This window comes from Podarcis tiliguerta (assembly GCF_965153285.1).
Source record: "Podarcis tiliguerta genome assembly, chromosome: 3".
NCBI lineage: Eukaryota > Metazoa > Chordata > Lepidosauria > Squamata > Lacertidae > Podarcis > Podarcis tiliguerta.
In genome coordinates this window covers 19377125-19398935 of record NC_139536.1, presented here as the reverse complement: position 1 = coordinate 19398935, position 21811 = coordinate 19377125, and the positions used below count along the sequence as shown (strand labels likewise).

General features: G+C 46.4%; 1 protein-coding gene and 2 long non-coding RNA genes across 4 annotated transcripts in view; all 3 read left to right on the top strand.

Annotated features, from left to right (window-relative positions):
• Positions 1-21811, top strand: part of LOC310674257 — an 83521-nt gene that overhangs the window by 10080 nt on the left and 51630 nt on the right. The gene's annotated exons all lie outside the window — the stretch shown is intronic.
• Positions 1-21811, top strand: part of RHOQ (ras homolog family member Q) — a 35020-nt gene that overhangs the window by 6269 nt on the left and 6940 nt on the right. For both annotated transcript variants that reach the window (XM_083433198.1, XM_083433197.1), the window contains exons 3-4: positions 15986-16150; positions 20612-20707. In XM_083433198.1, the coding sequence (XP_083289324.1) occupies positions 15986-16150; positions 20612-20707 (261 nt within the window). The remainder of the gene's footprint in view (positions 1-15985; positions 16151-20611; positions 20708-21811) is intronic.
• Positions 5919-8308, top strand: LOC310674260. Its single transcript, XR_014509489.1, has 2 exons — positions 5919-6041; positions 6591-8308. It is a non-coding gene; the product is annotated as an uncharacterized lncRNA (long non-coding RNA).

Sequence of the window (21811 nt, the reverse complement as noted above, 5' to 3'; positions counted from 1 at the left end):
AAAAAAGAAAAAGAGGTTTGGTGGCATTTGTAGGGTAGACCTCCAGACACGAATAAAATGGGCTAGCGCTAGCATTGTAGACCCAGGGTCTCATTCCCCTTTGGGAAGCCACATACAATCGGTAGGTGGGGCCAGAGGCAAAGGTGGGTGGAGACAGAACCAAAAGTAGGTGGAGTTATGGATGAGACTCTTAGCTTTTTACAGCAGGCTACATTCCAGCCACACGAAAGTCAGATTTCACAAACGCACACCTCTCTCTGTCTTCTACCTCTGCAAGCAAGAGACGTCATTGCAAGAGCCAATGTGGTGTAGTGGTTAAGAGCGGTAGTCTCGTAATCTGGGGAACCAGGTTCGCGTCTCCGCTCCTCCACATGCAGCTGCTAGGTGACCTTGGGCTAGTCACACTTCTTTGAAGTATCTCAGCCCCACTCACCTCACAGAGTGTTCGTTGTGGGGGAGGAAGGGAAAGGACAATGTTAGCCGCTTTGAGACTCCTTAAAGGGAGTGAAAGGCGGGATATCAAATCCAAACTCCTCTTCTTCAAATCAAGGCCGCATCTCAGCCATGCAGAAGCACCTTAGGAGGGCATGGATCAGGGCCAGCATAGACTCTCTGGGGTCGTATCCAGCCTTACTTCATTCTTCCTTTAAAGTCTTACCAGTACACGATGAGCAGCAGGGGAGGAAACTGATATTTTCATTTCTAATAGTGGGGAAGAGAAGGTGATAGGCCTATTATATCAGCCTTGACCAATTCCGGTGCCCTGTAGATGGTGTTGGACTATGACTGCCATCATGGGAGCTGATGGGAGTTGTGGTCCAACAATATCTTGAGGGCACCAGATTGGCAAAGGCAGTATGACCTGAGGTGTTAGGAGCTCCATGCTCCTAACAGATAATGAGAAATAACAGACAATAGCAGATAATTTGACGTTGTGAAGCTTTACTTGAAGAAATCTGGAGGTTGTGGCGGTTGCTGCTGCTGTTGATAATAATACTTACTGTTTTTAAAAGCATATTTCACGTGCAAGGCCTTTAAAGGCTTGCCCCGCAACGGAAAGGAAATCCAAACCTCTGAGGTTAAGTGATCTGTAAGGTCACAAGGCAAGCTGAAATCCTGTCTTTTGACCATTGGGGCAGGCTTCCTGTACATTTTTAGATTGCTTCTCAGCCGCTTTTCTGTCATAAGGTTCCATTGGCTTGAAGCCAAGCTGAGGACTTTCCCCCGCTTCTTCTACCCATATTCTGAGTGTGAGCTGTGAGCCCTGGCCTCCCTGCTCCCTCTCGCATCAGACCCAGGGATTTTTCCACACACGCCTGCGTTTGGCAGTTGGCATGAAGTCTGCATCTGCAGTTAATCACATGCCTTGGGGAAGTAGTTCTTCCCTGAAGGGAAGTTGCTTGCCAGGCCTTCTGCTAAAGCTGGCCTACACCACACGAGTTCGTGCGGGAAGACGGGCTACTAACACTTCTCTGTCTGTTGGGCAGGTGTTTGTACTTCTCTGATTAAGTCAAAGCAATTCTGCTGCCGTCTTTGAGCTAAAGTATGTCTGGACTTATGGGACGCGGGTGGCACTGTGGGTAAAAGCCTCAGCGCCTAGGGCTTGCCGATCGAAAGGTCGGCGGTTCGAATCCCCGTGGCGGGGTGCGCTCCCGTTGTTCGGTCCCAGCGCCTGCCAACCTAGCAGTACGAAAGCACCCCCGGGTGCAAGTAGATAAATAGGGACCGCTTACCAGCGGGAAGGTAAACGGCGTTTCCGTGTACGGCTCTGGCTCTCCAGAGCAGCGATGTCACGCTGGCCACGTGACCTGGAAGTGTGTCCGGACAGCGCTGGCCCCCGGCCTCTTGAGTGAGATGGGCGCACAACCCTAGAGTCTGTCCAGACTGGCCCGTACGGGCAGGGGTACCTTTACCTTTTACCTTATGTCTGACCTTGCCGATAGTGTTTTGAGTTTGCACTTTAGTATTGCAACCTGTGCATATGCTTGGGATTGCATCGTTCAGCCCGGACACTGAGATCCAGTGCGAGGGCCTTCTGGCGGTTCCCTCATTGCGAGAAGTGAGGTTACAGGGAACCAGGCAGAGGCATAGCTGTCAACTTACAGATTTGAAAATAAGGGACCAGCAGCCTTGAAAATAAGGGAGCAGCAGCCAAAATAAGGGACCTGCAGCCTCACCTGTTCCAAGCACTCCAGTCTTCCTGTCTTCCTGCAGTCTGGTCAAACTCATGCTGGGTAGCTTCGAGAACACTGTCCAACCAACTTTGTAACCAGAGGTTCAACTGAATAGAACTGAATCACATGCACCACGAAGCCTATGCAGCCTCAACTTAAGATGGCTCCCCAGCCTGGCTTTGCACTGCAAAGTTTGCAGCAGCACGTGCAACAAAATGGCGTCCAGCATTCAAAAAACCCCTCAGCTTGCATTAACTAGCCACACACAAGGCATGCAAGCTCCACCCCCCTGTCGTTCTTAGACTTCTTATTGGGTGAGCAACACAGCCAAGCAATACAGTTGGAGCCTCCCTCCTCCCTGGCCGGCAGGGAGGGAGGGAGAGGAGCTGCTTCCTTTGAAATTTAGGGGACATCATTTAAGGGACATCCATCAATAAGGGACAGCAGTGGGACATGGCGCTGGAATAAGGGACTGTCCCTTCAAATAAGGGACACTTGAAAGCTATTGGCAGAGGGCCTTCTCGGTAGTGGCGCCCACCCTGTGGAATGCCCTCCCATCAGATGTGAAGGAAATAAGCAGCTATCTTATCTTTAAAAGACATCTGAAGGCAGCCCTGTTTAGGGAAGTTTTTAATATTTAATGCTGTATTGTTTTTAACACTTGATTGGGAGCCGCCCAGAGTGGCTGGGGAAACTCAGCCAGATGGGCGGGGTATAAATAATAAATTATTATTATTATTATTATTATTATTATTATTATTAGACTGAAAACAGTGCTTCCAAGTAACATTTTTCTCCCAAATTCCCTTAAATGCTATTTCCCTTTTGTTTTGTCTTTTAAGTTGTTGGTGACGGTTGTTTCCCCTACAGCTGCCGTGGCTGTGGCCGTTTCTCTCCCCCTGTCCCAGGCTTCAACACCTCAGTAGAGAGATCCCAGCCAACCAGAGACCATGGACTGAATGTCAGAGGTGGATTTAAGGGAGCACAACTGGTTCGTCCGGACTAGGTGCTGAGCCAAAAGGGCGCTGCGGGGGGTGTCACAACAGTGGCTTAGAACAGAAGGGGAGAGGTGGGGACGGGCGCCAAATTTTAGCATTGCGCAAGGTGCCGCTGAAAGCCCAATGTGATGGTTCGGGAATGCTGTGTCGCCAACTAGAAAGGGCTATGTGCTCAGGCACTCATCACAGTGTCCCGTTGCACCAGAAGCGGTTTAGTCATGCTGGCCACATGACCTGGAAAGCTGTCTGTGGACACACGCCGGCTCCCTTGGCCTGAAAAGCTAGCTGAGCACTGCAACCTCATAGTTGCCTTGGTCCCTTTTCACCTTTTACCTTATGTATTCATTTCACTGATGGCAAACAAAGTCAATGAACAGTGAACAGTGAGGTTCCCATAGTGAACATAATGACACCATCAAGGACAAGCAAAATCTTATCAGAACGACACTTCTTGAGTAGGTGGACTCTTTCAGTGATTTTTGCAGCAACCCCAAAGAAAAGGGGGACTGAACTTTGGTCGAAATCTCTGTGAAAATCTACACACACCCCCTCTGATTTCAACCTTAGGAAAGAGCATCTCAGCGTTCGTCGACTCAGAGATAGAATTCATATTTTCTCCATCTGTAGCTCTAACAGACACTTTCAAGAATGCCCTGAATGAGGTTTCCATTTGATTTCTGCCATGTTTCTGAGGAAGCCCTAAAGCAGGGGAGGCCAGCTGCTTTATTCTCAAGAGTCCCTTCCTTCTCCAGGCAGCCATATGGAGCTTTAAAAGTGTAAAAAGGTAAAGGTACCCCTGACCGTTAGGCCCAGTCGTGAACGACTCTGGGGTTGCGGCGCTCATCTCGCTCTATAGGCCAAGGGAGCCGGTGTACAGCTTCCGGGTCATGTGGCCAGCATGACTAAGCCGCTTCTGGCGAACCAGAGCAGCGCACGGAAACGCCGTTTGCCTTCCCGCCAGAGTGGTAGCTATTTATCTACTTGCACTTTGACGTGCTTTCGAACTGCTAGGTGGGCAAACGCTGAGCAACAGGAGCTCACCCCATCACGGGGATTCGAACTGCCGACCTTCTGATCAGCAAGCCCTAGGCTCAGTGGTTTAGACCACAGCGCCACCCACGTCCCTCTTAAAGGTGTATTTTGTCACAAATGCAGACCCTCCTCGTGGAGAATCAGAGAATCTATAACAGCATTCCCAAACCAGGTGCCCTCTAGATGTTGTGGATTAAAACTGACATCCCTGTTATCAGCAAGGATATGCTGGTGGTTCCTGTCTTCTAGCCATAGGTTCAGTGCCTTATGTGTCTTCACCAGGGCCTCGTCCCACACGTGGCTTCGCATTTGGAAATGTACTCACTACCACTGCTGCCCAAAATGCCTTCTCCTGTATCTTAGTGGCATGTATGCTGGACTTATTCCTGCCATACTTGCATGCCACAGCACACACGGCCATGCCATCTTGTAAACCATGGGTAGGCAAACTAAGGCCCGGGGGCTGGATCCGGCCCAGTCGCCTTCTAAATCCGGCCCGTGGATGGCCCGGGAATCAGCGTGTTTTTACATGAGTAGGATGTGTCCTTTTATTTAAAATGCATCTCTGGGTTATTTGTGGGGCCTGCCTGGTGTTTTCACATGAGTAGAATGTGTGCTTTTATTTTAAATGCATCTCTGGGTTATTTGTGGGGCATAGGAATTTGTTCATTTCTTTTCTTCAAAATATAGTCCGGCCCCCCACAAGGTCTGAGAGACAGTGGACCGGCCCCCTGCTGATAAAGTTTGCTGACCCCTGTTGTAAACAGTTCAGCAATTCCAGTTTCTCCAGCATGGCCACCACTCGCTCCAGCTGTTTTTGTCTAGCAGGATCAGTGGTCAGGGATAATGGGAACTGTAGTCCAGAAACAGCTGGAGACCCAAGTTTAGGAAACCGTTTTTTAGTATTTGACTCAACTCCTTGCTCATTAGAAGCAGAATAAATTTTGCGAACTGCTTTCTCCCCTCATCCCTTGCTAAAAAGCAGAATGAATTGGTGGTAATATGTGTGACTTATAATGGCAGCAGGATTCAGCTTCCCTTGTCTGAGAATATGTTTAATTTTGGCATCATTATTATTATTTTACCTCCCAGAGCTCTGCCTCGTGAATGTCTTGCTCCCCTCTTTAGGGGTTCCTTAGCCTCTGACTTTTCCTTTACTTATGTAGCAGCCTTGGAAGCACTGTGCTATTTTGGTTTTCAAATGTAGAAGATTATACTCTCGCTCTCTCTTTTCCCCCAAAAGAGAAGCAAACAATCTGCATCAGGACCTTTCCTCAGCACCTTGAAAGATAACTTTGAAACTCCAGCTCAGGGACAGGGGCGAGATTAGGGCAGGCGATTATTGTCTTGCCTGAGGATTTTGCAGGCTCTCATTAGTGAGCGCTGTTGTGGAAAGAGATTATAAAGTGGTTCTGTGACTGGGAGTCTAGCCTTCTCCAGCAGCCAACCTCGAGTACACATGAACTCTTCCCAGATACCCTTTTTAGCAGCGCTAATGGCTACCCTTCGCAACATGAAGGTTGGCTTCCTTCGGCAGCTCTGACCGAGATCTATTTTTGGTTCCTCTTCTAAAAACAGATGGTTCTGATTGAGAGCCTTCTCTTAGGACTCCTGCCCATAAGCTGCAAAGAGCAACAGATGGTTCGCAGTGTGGCGATTACAGAACTCGGAGTGGGTCTTCCAGAGCGTTTGATCTCTGGTGATCTCAATTGCATTTCCTTGCCCCAACTTTTAGCTCCCTGGGGCTCCTCCAGACAAACTGTTTACTGAGCATTCATCCCAAAAAGCTTGCGCAGATCCTGCTAGACTGTGTCCAGTCTACATTGATATTGGATTTGTTCACCGGGCAGTTATATATATATATTTTAAAAAATAATATTTATTAGAGATTTAATAGTTACAGAAAAAAGAAGAAAGAAACAATAAAAAGTTTAACAGAACAAAACAATACCTTACAAGACATCGAAAATAAAAACAAAAAACAATACAGCAAAACAACAAGAAAAACAAAAACATTTAAAAACACATCCAATATTTCCATATCTTTACCTTTCATTTACTTGTTTCATCGACCTCCTCACACCTCCCTTTTTTGTATTCTAGTTCAATTAGCTATTTCAGCAAATCCTTTCCATCTTTCTCAATTTTTTGTTCTATAATTTATCTTAACACAACCTAACCTTAAATTTTCCACTTTGGCCCATTAACAATCAGTTTTTGCTTAATTCTTTATAACATTTCTGCTAAAACCATATAACTTCATTCCAGCATTCTTCTAACATTTGTTAATTTTGCAATATTTCTGTAAATATACTTTGAATTTTTTCCAATCTTCTTCCACCAACTCTTCTCCCTGGTCTCGGATTCTGCCAGTCATTTCCGCCAGGTTCGCCGGGCAGTTATATGACAAGGAGCATTCATCCTGATTTGCTTGCAGGGTATTTTTTGGCTTCCTGTTACTGTTTGTTTATCCCGCACAGTTCAGTGCATTTCTTCACCATCATTTTATTTTCCTTTTCTTTTTTTTGAAGTGAATTAGTTGCGCTAGGCAATGATGTGCTTTACATTACAGTCAAACCTTGGTTTGTAATTTGATATTGATAAAATGTGGTGGTCATTTGATTTTAATAATTGAAAATTAATTAAAAAATCATGTGAAAAACCCAAAAAACCCTCGGTTTCCAAACGTCTCTACTGCCGAACATTTCGGAAGCCGAATGCCAAAAACCCAGAAGGGAATTCTTCCGTTTTCGAACACGCCTCAGAAGTCAAACAGCTTCTGAGGCGCATTTCTCCATTTTTCTCAAAGAAACTTGCTAGAATCCTTTGATCCTTGGTTTTCGAACGTTTTGGAAGTCAAACGGACGTCCGGAACGGAATTTGTTTGAAAACCAAGGCTCCACTGTACTTCATTTGCAGAAACCTGAATTTTCAGTATGCACATAGAATCATAGAATCCTAAAAATATATACCAACAAAGCTGTATTCGACGGATGAAAGTACATGATGTTTGATATGGTTGAGAATCGTGGACTGAGGGACGGAGAATTATAAAGCGTCAAAATCGAGATGTGGAAAATATGGAAACAACAAGGAGAGACAGGACTGAGATGTGGAGATATGCTTCAGAGATCCAAACTGTGGAGAGCTCCAAAAAATTAATAATTATAATTTGGACTATAATTTGGTCTTTTTTTATTTTAGTTTTTTGTTTTAATTGGAGTATTATGATTGGATATATTAATTGGATGTTTTTTATTGGAAAATCAATAAAAATGAGTTTTAAAAAAAGAATAATAGAATCCTAGAGTTGGATGGGATCTCCAGGGGCCATCTAGTCCAACCCCCTGCAATGCAGGAATCTCAACGAAAGCATCCATGACAGATGGCCATCCAATTACATCAGGAATTAAACTCGATTCTAGTTTCTACAGCTTTATCGACAGACACTGAAGTGTGAGATGGGTGTGAGTTTTGCTGTTTTACTCGCAGTCTCAACAGATGCTGAAGTGGGGGGGGGGATCTGTAGTATCTTCCTTAGCCAAATGAAATGAGTCACTGAGTAGTTGGGTGAACCTTGTTTCTCAGTTCTCAATGGGAGATGTTGCCCTTTTCTCATAGGAATAATCAGAGAAAATCACAGTGAGGTTTGTGTGCGTGTGTTGTTTTATTTTAAAAATGGTATTTGCGCAGTGTGTTGAATGGCCATGAGGTTGCCTGAACCCCTGTAGCGCTGTGTGTATTTTGTTCAAGCTGACATTTGAAGATGGGAGGCAGCTTTTAAGAGTAGGCACATAAAACACTTCTGGATGGATCTTCTGTAATTAAAAGACAAATGTGGACCAAAGAAACCGACCTGTATACTAATAAGGCAACCTGCCATCCACGTTTGGATGCTGTTAAAGGCACTTTATTTTTTAAAAGTCTGCAGATCACTTAATCATAAAACTCTCCAAGCAGTGTACATAATATTTCATCCGTGTTTTATTGATCATTATATTATCAGTAAGACACAGTTAAGCTCAGCAAAGCTTTTAAAAAAAGTGTACATAAAATAATTATAAATAAAATACACTTGAAGTCAACTGGAAAGAAAAACACAAATGTACATAAGTAAATTAGTTATCTGAGTAGAGCCTTCTCGGTGGCGGCACCCGCCCTGAGGAACGCCCTCCCATCAGATGTCAAGGAAATAAGCAGCTGTCTAACTTTTAGAAGACATCTGAAGGCAGCCCTGTTTAGGGAAGTTTTTAATGTTTGATGTTTTATCATGTTTTCAATATTCTGTTGGGAGCCACCCAGAGTGGCTGGGGAAACCCAGCCAGATGGGCGGGGTATAAATAATAAATTATTATTATAAACAAAAAAGGCTTTAGCTGGCATCTAAAACAATGTAGTGAAGATGTTTCTGTAATACCAATAGGCATAGAGTTCTGCAGCTTCCTTGCTGCCACACAAAGAGATTTGCAGCTTTTAAATGTGGAACATACATTATTTGTCACCTGTACAATTGTAAGTTCTATGGATGCCTTTTTCGGACTACTTAAAGAAATATTACAGTATGATTAACTCGGGAGCAGGATTTGACCTGTGAGCGACAGAATTAATTAGATTATAATATTGTGGGTATGATTTAACACAGGCACCCCCAAACTTGGCCCTCCAGATATTTTGGGACTACAACCCCCATCGTCCCTAGCTAACGGGACCAGTGGTCAGGGATAATGGGAATTGTAGTCCCATCTGGAGGGCTGAGTTTGGGGGTTGCTCAGTCCCTGCTCCTGCCAACCTAGCAGTTCGAAAGCATGCCAAAAAGTGCAAGTAGATAAATAGGTACCGCTCCGGCGGGAAGGTAAACGGCGTTTCTGTGCGCTGCTCTGGTTCGCCAGAAGCGGCTTAGTCATGCCAGCTCCCTCGGCTTGTAAAGCGAGATGAGCGCCGCAACTCCATAATCATTCGCGACTGGGCTTAGCTGTCAGGGGTCCTTTACCTTTTATGCCAACAGTAAAACGTTAAATTTGACCCAGCAGCAAATAGGCAGACAGTGCAGATCTTTGAACAAGGGTGCAATTTCCTAAAACTCACTTCTGTCTGCAGCTGTGCTGCAACATTCTGCAGTCACCGCAGGGAACTCCAGACCAACTGCAAGGGAAGCCCCACATAAAGTGCATTGCAGCAATCTAGAAGTGAAGATGATGATGATGATAGTAATAATATTTCTACCCCGTCCATCTGGAGTACTATGGTCAAGCAGTACTAGTGCAGCCGTGGCCGCAGCTGCCGTACCAGCTGAAGCTGATAAAAAGTGCTCCTGGCGACAGAAGCCATCTGGGCGATTTAGAAACAAAAGCTGGATTCAGTAGGACAGTTTCTCAGGCATGAGAACCATTCTCCAACAGAGCCCATTTATTTTTTTTCACCCAGCCCACCACTGCAACCAGGCACCGCTCCAGGGCCAGCACAGTGTCTCCCGATTTAGATACTGTGAAGAAATAGAGCTGGGCGTCATCAGCATGCTGATGGCAACTTGCCCCGAATCTCATGGCCACTCCCAGTGGCTTCATATAGAGGTCAAATAGCATTGAGGGTACAATAGTGCCCTGTTAGCACTATCGGGGTGGGGTGGGGGTGGGGGGGGTGAAAACATGGGACTTTGGCCCGTAGGTAGGACTACAACCCACAGCTTTCCGAGTCATGTGGCCAGCAGGACTAAACCGCTTCTGGCGCAACTGAACACCTGTGACGGAAACCAGAGTGCACAGAAACACTGTTTATCTTCCCGCTGCAGAGGTACCTACTTATCTACTTGCACTGGTGTGCTTTCGAAGTGCTAGGTTGGCAGGAGCTGGGACAGAGCAATAAGAACTCACGCCTCTTGGGGATTCGAACCGCCAACCTTCTGATCAGCAAGCCCAAGAGGCTCAGTGGTTTAGACCACAATGACACCCCAAGATACCCATTTGATGGAGCCTGTCCAGCAGGAACCTGTGGACAACGGTCTCAAAAGCCGCAGAGAGATCGAGAAGAAGGAGCAAGGTTGCACTCTCTCGGACCCGTTCTCAATAAAGGCCCTCCATCAAGGCAACTGGCAGGGATTGGCAGGACAAGAGTGCACTGGGGAAGTGGGGCTGGAGTCTGGCTCAGGAGAGGGTCACGGTGGTTTGTGGAGTCCTGCACCAGCCAGGAGGCAAGAGGCAGAGGCAGGGGAAAGTTTAGAGCTGGAGGTTGCCTGCTTCCCCATCCTCTCTTGCACCACTGTCTCCCAGAACCAGGAGAGGATTGAAAAGGGATGAGCAGAGGCATAGTCTCCAGCTGCATGTGCCCAGCCTGTCAGGGGAAGGTACATCAACTGGGGGAGGGGGAGGGGTCCCCTGTTGCTCCATGGGGCACGGACCTGGGAATAGCTTGTTAGATGCTAGGCATCTAGAGCTGTAGAAGCAACTGTGTTATTGTTGACAATAAAGGGCCTTCTCGGTAGTGGCACCCGCCCTGTGGAACACCCTCCCATCAGATCTCAAAGAGATAAACAACTATCTGACATTTAGAAGACATCTGAAGGCAGCCCTGTTTAGGGAAGTTTTTAGTGACTGATGTTTTAATGTATTTTTAATCTTTGTTGGAAGCCACCCAGAGTGGCTCAGGAAACCCAGCCAGATGGACAGGGTATGAATTATTATTATTATTATTATTATTATTATTATTATTATTATTATTATTAATGAGTGAACTCTGCTGTGTGCATTCCTTTGGTTGGGAATTGCCCTTGACGGAAACCAAGGCTGAATCAGGCCCATGACCAGGCCTAAACCCAGACTGGAATGAGTCTTCTGTATAAGGTCTGCTGTTGGCACACCAGAATTTTTTCAACGCTATTCCCTGAAAAAGGGGTGTTGTGACTGGCTGGTAGATAGTCCAAACCAATGGGATCAGAGTCTGCTTTTTTTGGAGTAGCCATATAACCATCTCCTTTCAGGTTGCAGGGACCACCCCTTCCGGCAGTGAAGCATTATTAACCACCCTCTGGTCTGTCAACCCTCCTATGTTAGATTTCATAAGCAAAGAGGGGAAGGGGTCAACTCAACATGGTCGAGTAGGAAGCTGCAGGCACCTTGTGCACATTGCCAGACTGCATAAACTGAATGTGATTCACAATAGACTGCAGTTGGAACTGCAACAGGCACAGAACTGAGGTGTCTCTGAAGTTGAGCAATGTCGTCCTGAAAAGGTGCAGCCTGGTTGGTCACAGCAGGGTTTTGAGAGCGCTAGGGGTATTTCACCTAGACTACAACTCCCATCACCCCTAGCTAGCAAGGCCAGAGCTCAGGGATGATGGGAGTTGTAGTCCAACAACATCTGAGGACCCACAGGTTGAGAACCGCTGGCCTAATGGTTGTTTGAGGATCCCTTGCGAGATGCAAAATGTGCCTTCTTAATTCTGCAGTAGTTCTGGTTTCCCTGTTGTTTGATAGTTCAGAGTTCACATAGGTACAGAAGTTCATTACGTAAGTGCCAAACAGCTAGCCGACCCTGCTCCCTGCCCTCTTCTAAGCCCTGAGGCTCAAGTTCCCAGCCTCAGCTCCTCTCGGGTTGCCGCTGCAGAGCTCAACAATCTCCTTTCTCTCCTGTGTGGCTTTTGGCGGCGTGTGTCCCATTTGACTTCACCGGCACCCGCCTGTTTGCAAAACGAAGCAGAAGTCATTGCTATGCATCCTAGAATCATAGGATTGCTTTGTTCTTTTCATTTTATTTTCTTAATATATCTTTATTGTTTTAAAACAGATACATTTATGCCAGGAAAGCAAACAACATACAATCAAATAAACAAACTATATATTGACAAACAAACAATAGCAGTATACGAAACAACACAATTCGTATAACTAACATCATTTGTACTCCCAACGATTATAGAACTTATAAAACAAGAAATTAAAAATAACTTCCAGTTAGTCTCGTTGTACTTTATCTGTCGATTATCTTATACCGCACAGTTACATATTTCTTATATAGTTTCTGTTAACTTCCCTACAAACTTATATTTATACAATGCAAGGTTCAGTCTAATTCTGCAAAGAAGTTTCCTTTTATACCGTAACTTTTAAAGTATTCTTTAAAAATTCTCCGATCCTTATAGACTATTGGTTTTGTTTGTCCTCTTATCCTTCCTGTCGTCTTTGTTAGCTGCAGGTATTCTACCATTAGGATTTGCCAATCTGCCGTGTTAGGTATTGCTGTATTTTTCCAATTTCTTGCTACTAAGATTCTGGCCGCTGTTATCCCATACAAGAACAATGTTCTTCTCGATTTCCCTATTTCTTTTGGCTGCTCCAGCTGTGTTTAGTAGGGTCAGTGGAGGGAAGTGGAGCTCGCGGATGAGGACCCTGTGGCCTTACAGATGTTGCCGTACTACAACTCCCATCATCCCTGACCATCCCGGATGGGGCTGATGGGACTTGGAGTCCAGCAAAGCACCAGGAAGGGCATTCAGGTTGCAGCAGACTGGCCTTGAGTCTGCTCTTGTCTTGCCTAGGTAGAGGAAGATAGCTGTCTGCAGCCTCCAATCTCTCAGCCAGCGTTACTGACACTTTGCAGTTGCTGGAGGGTGGCAGGAAGGCACATAGTGACACGGAGCCTAACCCACTGATTGGAAACTACCAATTATTTATTTTTTAGAGACTCCTCACACAGTTACAAGTTTGTCACACAATTTCTAAACAGCTAGCTCTTGGCTTCCGATTTCCTGAATCCAAGCTTTGCATCAGCGCAAACAGCTCCAGAGACGACGCTAGATTGTGTTTACCTGAGGTCAGGTGTATACAGCAGAAGGGCGCCAATATGCTGTAGTTCCCCGCTGTTTGGGACTACAGTGGTACCTTGGGTTAAGCCCTTAATTCGTTCCGGAGGTCTGTTCTTAACCTGAAACTGTTCTTAACCTGAAGCACCACTTTAGCTAATGGGGCCTCCTGCCGCCGCCGCACCGCTGGAGCACGATTTCCGTTCTCATCCTGAAGCAAAGTTCTTAACCTGAAGCACTATTTCTGGGTTAGCGGAGTCTGTAACCTGAAGCGTATGTAACCTGAAGCGTATGTAACCCAAGGTACCACTGTATAGCTCTTGGCTGTGCTGGCTGGGTGCTGCTGGGAGTCATAGTCCAATGCATTTGGAGAGCAGCGGGTTGATAGCTGCTCCCGGCCGCGATTCCTTGTGTGTACAGTGGTACCTCAGGTTACAGACGCTTCAGGTTATAGACTCCGCTAACCCAGAAATACTACCTCGGGTTAAGAACTTTGCTTCAGCTAAAGTGGTGCTTCAGGTTAAGAACAGTTTCAGGTTAAGAACAGACCTCAAGAACAAATTAAGTTCGTAACCCGAGGTACCACTGTATATTTCAGAAATTGCAACCTGGTGTGAAGCCATGTGCAAACTGCTGCTTCTCTCTCTCTCTCTCTCCTGCATCCTTTCCAGCCAGTGCAGAAAGGCAGCCTTTGAAGCTGTTTCTGTGTCTCGTTTTTGAGAGCTTTTGCTCTCGCTCCTTTTTCTAAGGCTGCTGCTCCATCAGGACCCCTCCGTTTCCCAGCCAAAGGAATATGTGGGCGGGTGCTTCAAGCATGACTTCATCCCATTTCGCTTCTTCCCTGTGTGCTCAACATATTCCACTCAAGTTCTTCGGATATTTTTCATGCCTCAAGAAGCCCACTCCCTCCTCCTCCGAGCTAGAAAGTCAGTCGAATGAATCTCTCTGTGTGTGCAAATGCGGTTGGGGTTTTATTGCTTCCTGGATCGGGGCCTGGTTTGAACGCCTGAGAACCTGAATGTGTTGGAGGAGTTGTGCGCATTTATTTATCTGTGGGAAGGTAGCTCATGGCTAACCTCCAGATATTATTGGACTGCAAGTCCCGGCAGCCCAGTCAGCGTGGTCAGGGATTATGGGAGTTGTAGTCTAATAGTTGGTAGAGCACGAGCTTCTTAATCTCAGGGTTGTGGGTTCAAGCTCCACGTTAGGCTGAAGACTCCGACTCCATCATCATCATCATCACCATCACCATCATCATTTATTATTTAAACCCCACCCATCTGGCTGGGCTTCCCCAGCCACTCTGGGTGGCTTCCAGCAAAATACAGTGGTACCTCGGGCTACATACGCTTCAGGTTACATAAACTTCAGGTTACACACTCCACTAACCCAGGGCCTCCTGCTGCCGCCGCGCCGCCAGAGCATGATTTCTGTTCTTATCCTGAAGCAAAGTTCTTAACCTGAAGCACTATTTCTAGGTTAGCGGAGTGTGTAACCTGAAGCGTATGTAACCTGAAGCGTATGTAACCTGAAGCGTATGTAACCCGAGGTACCACTGTACTCGAAATGCATTTGTACTGCAAATTTGTATCAATGACATTATGATTTGGGCAAATTTGTTTTCAGTTCCTCTCCTAATGATCCCTAGCATGGGTTTTGCCGCTGCGTACTTATTTTATTTCATTTTCCTGTATTGCCATGTTTTTATTATGTATTATGGTGAAGGGCTTCAAATGTTGGAGCTAAGGTAGGCCTCTCTGGACCTCTGAGAGGGCCTGGCCTGACCAAACAGGTTTTGCTCTTGTATTCTTTCAAAAACCTGCCAAACCTATTTGCTCAGAGGTGAAAGAGGGACAAAATAATGATATATGTATACCCAGGTAGCACTGCCCCTCTCAAATCTCTCTCATAAACCAATGTCTTCAGTCTTACAACAGTCTGAAGACTGCATGTTTTGTTAAGAAACCTAATTTGTAGTTGGGAGGTTACTTTTAGATTTTTCTGTGCTCTCCACCCATTATTCTGGCTTTTACTAGTATAATGACTGGGGGTAGAAAGAACTAAGGCATGCATGCAAAAAAAGGGGATTACCATGTGCTGTGTGTCACAAGTTAGGTTTACTGTCTTTTTTACATGAAAGTTTGCATCTCTAGTGGCCAGTGACCTCCATGAACCACTACTAATTTTTTTAAGCCATCAGCAGCCATCACAATATCCAGTAGAATTGTGGTAATTCAGTAGATGACCTCAGAAAGTACTGTATTTCGGAAGAAATGTTAACAGTGTTCTTCCTCAGCTTTATGTCTCTACCAGACAAAGATGGCAAAAGGTGGAGGCCGACGGTCTCGTGTCGAAATGAGCAGGCCCATCGCAGCCCTGCTGTCTACACACAGCAAGTGCAAAGCTGTAGAACAGGTTAAGGCCAGAAACCTGCCTAAGAAGGCAGTGTGGTATAATGGTTAAAGTGTCAGCCTGGGGCTGGGTAAGCACGGATTTAAAGACCATTTAAAGGGCCATAAAGCTCGCTTAAATGAACTGCTTGCTAGCTTAAATGAACGGTATTTCAGCATGTGCCATCTTTAACGGGGGATAAAATGGGGAAAGAACTCCATAGCTTTGTAAAATGGCCGTAGCTGCATAATAAACCCCTCAGGTTCAATCCCAGGCAACTCCGGGTAGGGCTGGGAGAGATCTCTTGGCTGAAAACCTGAAGAGCAGCTGTCAGTCAGTGCAGACAATATTGAGCTAAAGGGGCCAATGGTCTGACTCAGTAGAAAGCATCTTACTATATGTGCACACACACACACACACACACACGCACACACACACTGCCTTGAGCTGCTTGGAGGAAAGATGTGATTTTTTGGTATTTAGTTTATTTGACCAAATGGATTTACCACTGACGGCAAAACAGATATCAAAGAGGCTCAAACATAAGGTACTGTTGGAGAAACGATGAATTTCTAAAAACATCCTTCTGTTGTCAGGAAGACTATGATCGCCTGAGGCCGCTGTCGTACCCCATGACTGACGTCTTCCTCATCTGCTTCTCGGTGGTGAATCCAGCTTCCTTTCAGAATGTGAAGGAGGAGTGGGTGCCGGAATTGAAGGAATATGCGCCAAATGTACCCTATTTGTTAGTCGGAACCCAGGTAGGTCTGGATGTTGCGTGTTTTATGTGAACGAATGCAGAAAAACACCCCCACCTTGTTCTGTTATACTCATCCCAAATCCCTCTCTCCGAATCTTTTCCGGACCACGGACCACATTCCCTGCCAGTGTGATGGGCAGGACGAGAGGCAAATGGGCAGAGCACTGAATGTGACTGTTGCCTTTGTACATAAGACTTGTTTCTGCAGACACACAACCGGCAGCCCGTCTCCATTGTCCATGCAGGCAAACAAGAAACATTACCAGAATTTGCAGGCAAGGTCCAGCCAGGCAAAAACACTCAAGAAGAGGGCAAAGCAGGGCTGGTAACGGGCTTAGCTTGGGCGAGTGTTTGGTCCAGGGTGGTGGTTCCCACACTTCCCTAGGCTCGTGCCTAGCCTTTCCCTTCTTCACTGCTTCTCTGTCAGCCTGGCTTACATTCCCCCCTTCGTCATGTTTCTTCATAGCATCCCTTCTCCTCCGCAGTTCAGCTGTGGCTCAGCTGTAGAGCAATCTGCTTTCAGCGCATGTCTTGCCAAATGCAAGGTGGTTCTTTTAAAAGGAGATTCAGAAGCAATACAAAACACGAGCGAGTGAGAAGATTAAAGATTTTATTCTAAACTTACCAAACAGGAACTTCAGTCTGCCACTTGGAAGCCCTCAAGAAGCGGCAAAGTGACTCCCCAGGTAGCCTCAGTTTTCACGGCCCTGCGGCTGATCAGTCCATGCACGAGCTTCTCAAAAACTCTGCCCACAACCATCCCATTTATAGCTATCTAGCCTGTGTGGCTCGCCTGACTGGCTACATGCAGATCATTCAATACCGGCTACGTGCAGATTATTCATTAGCCACCCCCTCCTAATGCCTCATTAGGGACGCGGGTGGTGCTGTAGGTTAAACCACAGAGCCTAGGGCTTGCCGATCAGAAAGTCGGCAGTTCGAATCCCCGCGACGGAGTGAGCTCCCGTTGCTGGGTCCCTGCTCCTGCCCACCTAGCAGTTCGAAAGCACGTCAAAGTGCAAGAAGATAAATAGGTACCACTCCAGCAGGAAGGTAAATGGTGTTTCCGTGCGCTGCTCTGGTTCGCCAGAAGCGGCTCAGTCATGCAGCCCACATGACCCAGAAGCTGTACGCCGACTCCCTCGGCCAGTAAAGCGAGATGAGCGCCGCAACCCCAGAGTCACGACTGGACCTAATGGTCACGGGTCCCTTTACCTTTACCTAATACCTCATTTTCTCAAAGCAATGTCCAGCATCAAAGAAGGCACCTAGCACTATCACTTCCTCCCAGCTCCTTGAAATACAATTTATGTTCCGGATTGATTGCCCATACAGTGTAAAGGTCCCAGGTTCAATCCTGGGCATCTCCAAATACGACCCAGAGAGATTCTTGTCTGAAATCTTGGGTAGCAGTTGCTAGGCAATGTGGACAGCTCTGAGCTGGCTGGACCAATGGTCTGACTCAGTAAAAAGGCGGATTCCTTTGTTCCAGCCTGGCTCCTCCCACCTCCTGGCTCAAGCCACTCCCCCTTTGACCCAGCCCCTTTGTTCCATGTCTTTCATTGATTTCACTTAATTAGTTGCTTGTCGCCCAAAGGTCTCCAAGCAACTTACAGCACGTGTGTGTGCGTACACACACAAACCTATTACCATAGTTCCTTGCTTCTGCCATGTATACAGACTTCCCTTGCTGTATACAGTGGTACCTCGGTGTTACATACGCTTCAGGTTACAGACTCCACTAACCCAGAAATAGTACCTTGGGTTAAGAACTTTACCTCAGGATGAGAACAGAAATTGCACGCCAGCGGTGTGGTGGCAGTGGGAGGCCCCATTAGCTAAAGTGGTACCTCAGGTTAAGAACAGTTTCAGGTTAAGAATGGACCTCCAGAACGAATTAAGTTCTTAACCCGAGGTACCACTGTATTTCTAGTCTGCAACAAATAGAGCAGGGGGTTATTCAAGAATAATCACATTTTAGAGGTGATAGAGTCCTCTATTCCTTGTGTGACCAGCACACAACAATGAAACCAGGGAATGGAGAAACTGCCCTGAGGAGGAATTCAAAATTGTGTTGCAAGCCATGCTCTTGAGTTCGATGAATGTCCTTTGTACATGAGACCCTCCCACGCCCCCAGCTAATCTTAAGACCGATGCCAAAATTTAGGATGCAAGCAAAGATCTGCATCTTGGATGTGCTCTGCGTATTGAACACTGGGTGATAAAAACAGCAGTTGTGGGATGCAGGCTGGTGACTCAGGCAAAGCTCTGTATCACATCCTGCGAGAGATGGAAATAAGAATCTCGTGGTCATCGGCGAATCTTTGTTGTCGCTGGGGGAGGGGGGGAAATCCAAGCCTCTTGTGTGAGGTGGACAGAATAAGTTCTGGCCTATCAGATGGAAGGCAGACCTGCGGGGGGGGGGGGGGAGGGAGCCACCTTCTTTCTTCTGAGATACTTTGCATTTATATATACAGAGCTGCGGCACTGTAAGGTCCAGCTCTTACAAAGTTCTTTTCGGCGGACGATTGGAAAAAGAAACTGAATTGCAGGTCTTACTGTTTTTATTATTTTCCGTATTGAAAAGGGAAGTGTGAAACTGCTTTTAGAGTCAGGATGGAATGACACAATAGGATGGAAAACACACATTTCCAAAATATGGGTTTGCTTAATAGTAGCAATGGAGGGACGCGGGTGGCGTTGTGGTCTAAACCACAGAGCCTAGGGCTTGCAGATCGGAAGGTCAGCAGTTCGAATCCCTGCAACAGGGTGAGCTTCCGTTGCTCGGTCCCAGCTCCTGCCAACCTAGCAGCTCAAAAGCACGGCAAGTAGATAAATAGGTACCGCTCCAGCGGGAAGGTAAATGGTGTTTCCGTGCGCTGCTCTGGTTTTGCCAGAAGCAGCTTAGTCATGCTGGCCACATGACTTGGAAAAACTGCCTGCGAACAAACGTCGGCTCCCTCAGCCAGTAAAGCAAGATGAGCGCCGCAACTCCAGAGTCGTTCATGACTGGACTTAAATGTCAGGGGTCCTTTACCTTTACCTTTTAGCAATGCAGGGGAGAAATGACTCAGGGTCCTACCTCTAGGTGTTTTCCTTCTCAGCTCTTTCTGAACTTGGAGCTGGCTGGGCTCTCTCTCTCCCCCCCCCCCCAAGTATAAACACACAGCCAGGGAGTTAACCCCCCATCTCTCGTCCCACTAATTCTCCCCTACAAATGCATAGGGTTCCCAGGCATTGTCCCATCAGAGAGATGTTTAGATCCAGACCTGCTTAGCTATAACACAGGGGTAGGCAACCTCAGGCCTGGGGGCCGGATGCAGCCCAATCGCCTTCTCAGCCCGGCCCACAGATGGTCCGGGTATCAGCCTGTTTTTACATGAGTAGAATGTGTCCTTTTATTTAAAATGCATCTCTGGGTTATTTGTGGGGCACAGGAATTATCATCCTGCAGCAGACACTGTCCTGGGCTTAGGAAACCCTTATGTTTTCATATGTGTTGGAAGCTGCCCAGAGTGGCTGGGGCAACCTGGCTAGATGAGTGGGGTATAATTTTTTTTTTAAAAAATTATTGTTGTTGTTGTTGTTGCAACTTCTAATTGCATCTGCAGAAAGGTATGTTCTCCACCCGTTTCCACTCAGAACATAGCATAGCTGTCGCAGCTAAGAGAGAATAATAATAATAATAATAATAATAATAATAATAATAATAAATTTTATTTATATCCCGCCCTCCCCAGCCGAAGCTGGGCTCAGGGAGGCTAACAACAATGAAAATAATCCAGTATTCTAAAAACATTCATTATAAAATTAATTAAAATCAAATTGATGGCAACCATTAAGCAAAATTCTGTGCAGATTGCCAGAGGAGGGGGGTCAGGCTGCGCCCTGACCAAAGGCCTGGTGGAACAGCTCTGTCTTGCAGGCCCTGTGGAAAGATGTCAGGTCCCGCAGGGCCCTAGTCTCTTGTGACAGAGTGTTCCACCAGATTGGAGCCGCAGCAGAAAAAGCCCTGGCTCTGGTCGAGGCCAGCCTAACCTCTCTGTGGCCTGGCACCTTCAGGATGTATTTGCAGTTCCTCCCTTGGGACATACCAGGAGAGGCGGTCCCGTAGGTACGAGGGTCCTAGGCCGTATAGGGCTTTAAAGGTTAAAACCAGCACCTTAAACCTGATCCTGTACTCCACCGGGAGCCAGTGCAGCTGGTATAGTACCTTTTTGCTCTCAGGTCTTGCCAATTTAACTCTCAGAATATGGGTTGGGTCCAACCTAAGTTAGTTGCACTTCAGACCCCTAGTATTTAATGCGAAGTTAGTAATGACTGACTCGAAGTCCCATTAATTTCCCTGGGACCTAAGTGGATTCAATCCTATGTGTCTGGTTTTTGTTTTGTTTTGTTTTTAAATATCTAGAGTGGATTCTGAAGTGAACATAAGAAAGTGTGCGCATTTATTTCCTAACAGATCGATCTCCGTGATGACCCCAAAACTTTAGCAAGGCTGAATGACATGAAGGAGAAACCAATTTGTATGGAGCAGGGACAGAAATTGGCAAAAGAGGTAAGCTGGCCATTCAGAGATTTGGAGGTATCTGGCCTGGAGTTTCCTCCTCTGTTGCGTCCTGTATTCTCTTCTTCCCTCTTCTCTTCACCCTTTCTCTCTCACTTTTTTAAAAAAGTGTATCAGTCTTTAACATTTATTTTATTCTTGCCGATGCATCTAAAAGGATCTGCGAGGTGCTTAACATCAATATAAAAACAAGACGTATAAAAACATAAGGAAACAGCAACACCGTCACAACACCACCAGCAGCAAAACAGAGCTGAATAAGGACATGAAGACAACTTGTTTTCTGTTTTCCCCCAAATGCCCTCCAAACTGACACGGCTCTCTTAACCCCATTTGTGAGGGAGGCTAGGAGGTGCCATCACTGAGAAGGCCCTGTAGTTCCGCAAATGCAATGTAATTGTGTGTGCCTACCTAGATAGCATTATATGACAGCATTGGTCAATACTGATAACACTTGGAATTTGCATTTCACTTTGAGGTGGGGAGAGCCAGTGTGGTGTAGTGGTTAAGAGCAGTAGTCTTGTAATCTGGGGAACCGGGTTCGCATCCCCACTCCTCCACATGCAGCTGCTGGGTGACCTTGGGCCAGTCACACTTCTTTGAAGTCTCCCAGCCCCACTCACCTCACAGAGTGTTTGCTGTGGGGGAGGAAGGGAAAGGAGATTGTTTGAGACTCCTGAAGGGGAGTGAAAGGCGGGATATCAAATCCAAACTCCTCTTCTTCTTCTACCAGAAATAAACCTTTCAGCGCAAAGCCATGGGGGAGTGTTATCCCAAGCTCTTGCAAATAGTTGTCCTTTGCCAATTGAGTGACAGATAGATAGATGCCCTGTCAACCAATTATTTGCATTTGTCATGTGGCACTGATTGAAAAACTAGGAAAATAATTGTGCCTGTTTGTTTGGTTTTTTTAAAAAATTGCCTTGATCCTGAAACAATTTTTAAAATTGCATCTGAGAATGGGAGGTGAGTTCATGACAGCACAGGCACCAGCCAATCAGTGCTGTCGCATGCCAGTTTCCACTGTAAGCTTTCTGTTTTTGCAGAGCCTGATCTTGGAGAGCAAATGGTTTGGGCAATAATGTCGCAGAGAGT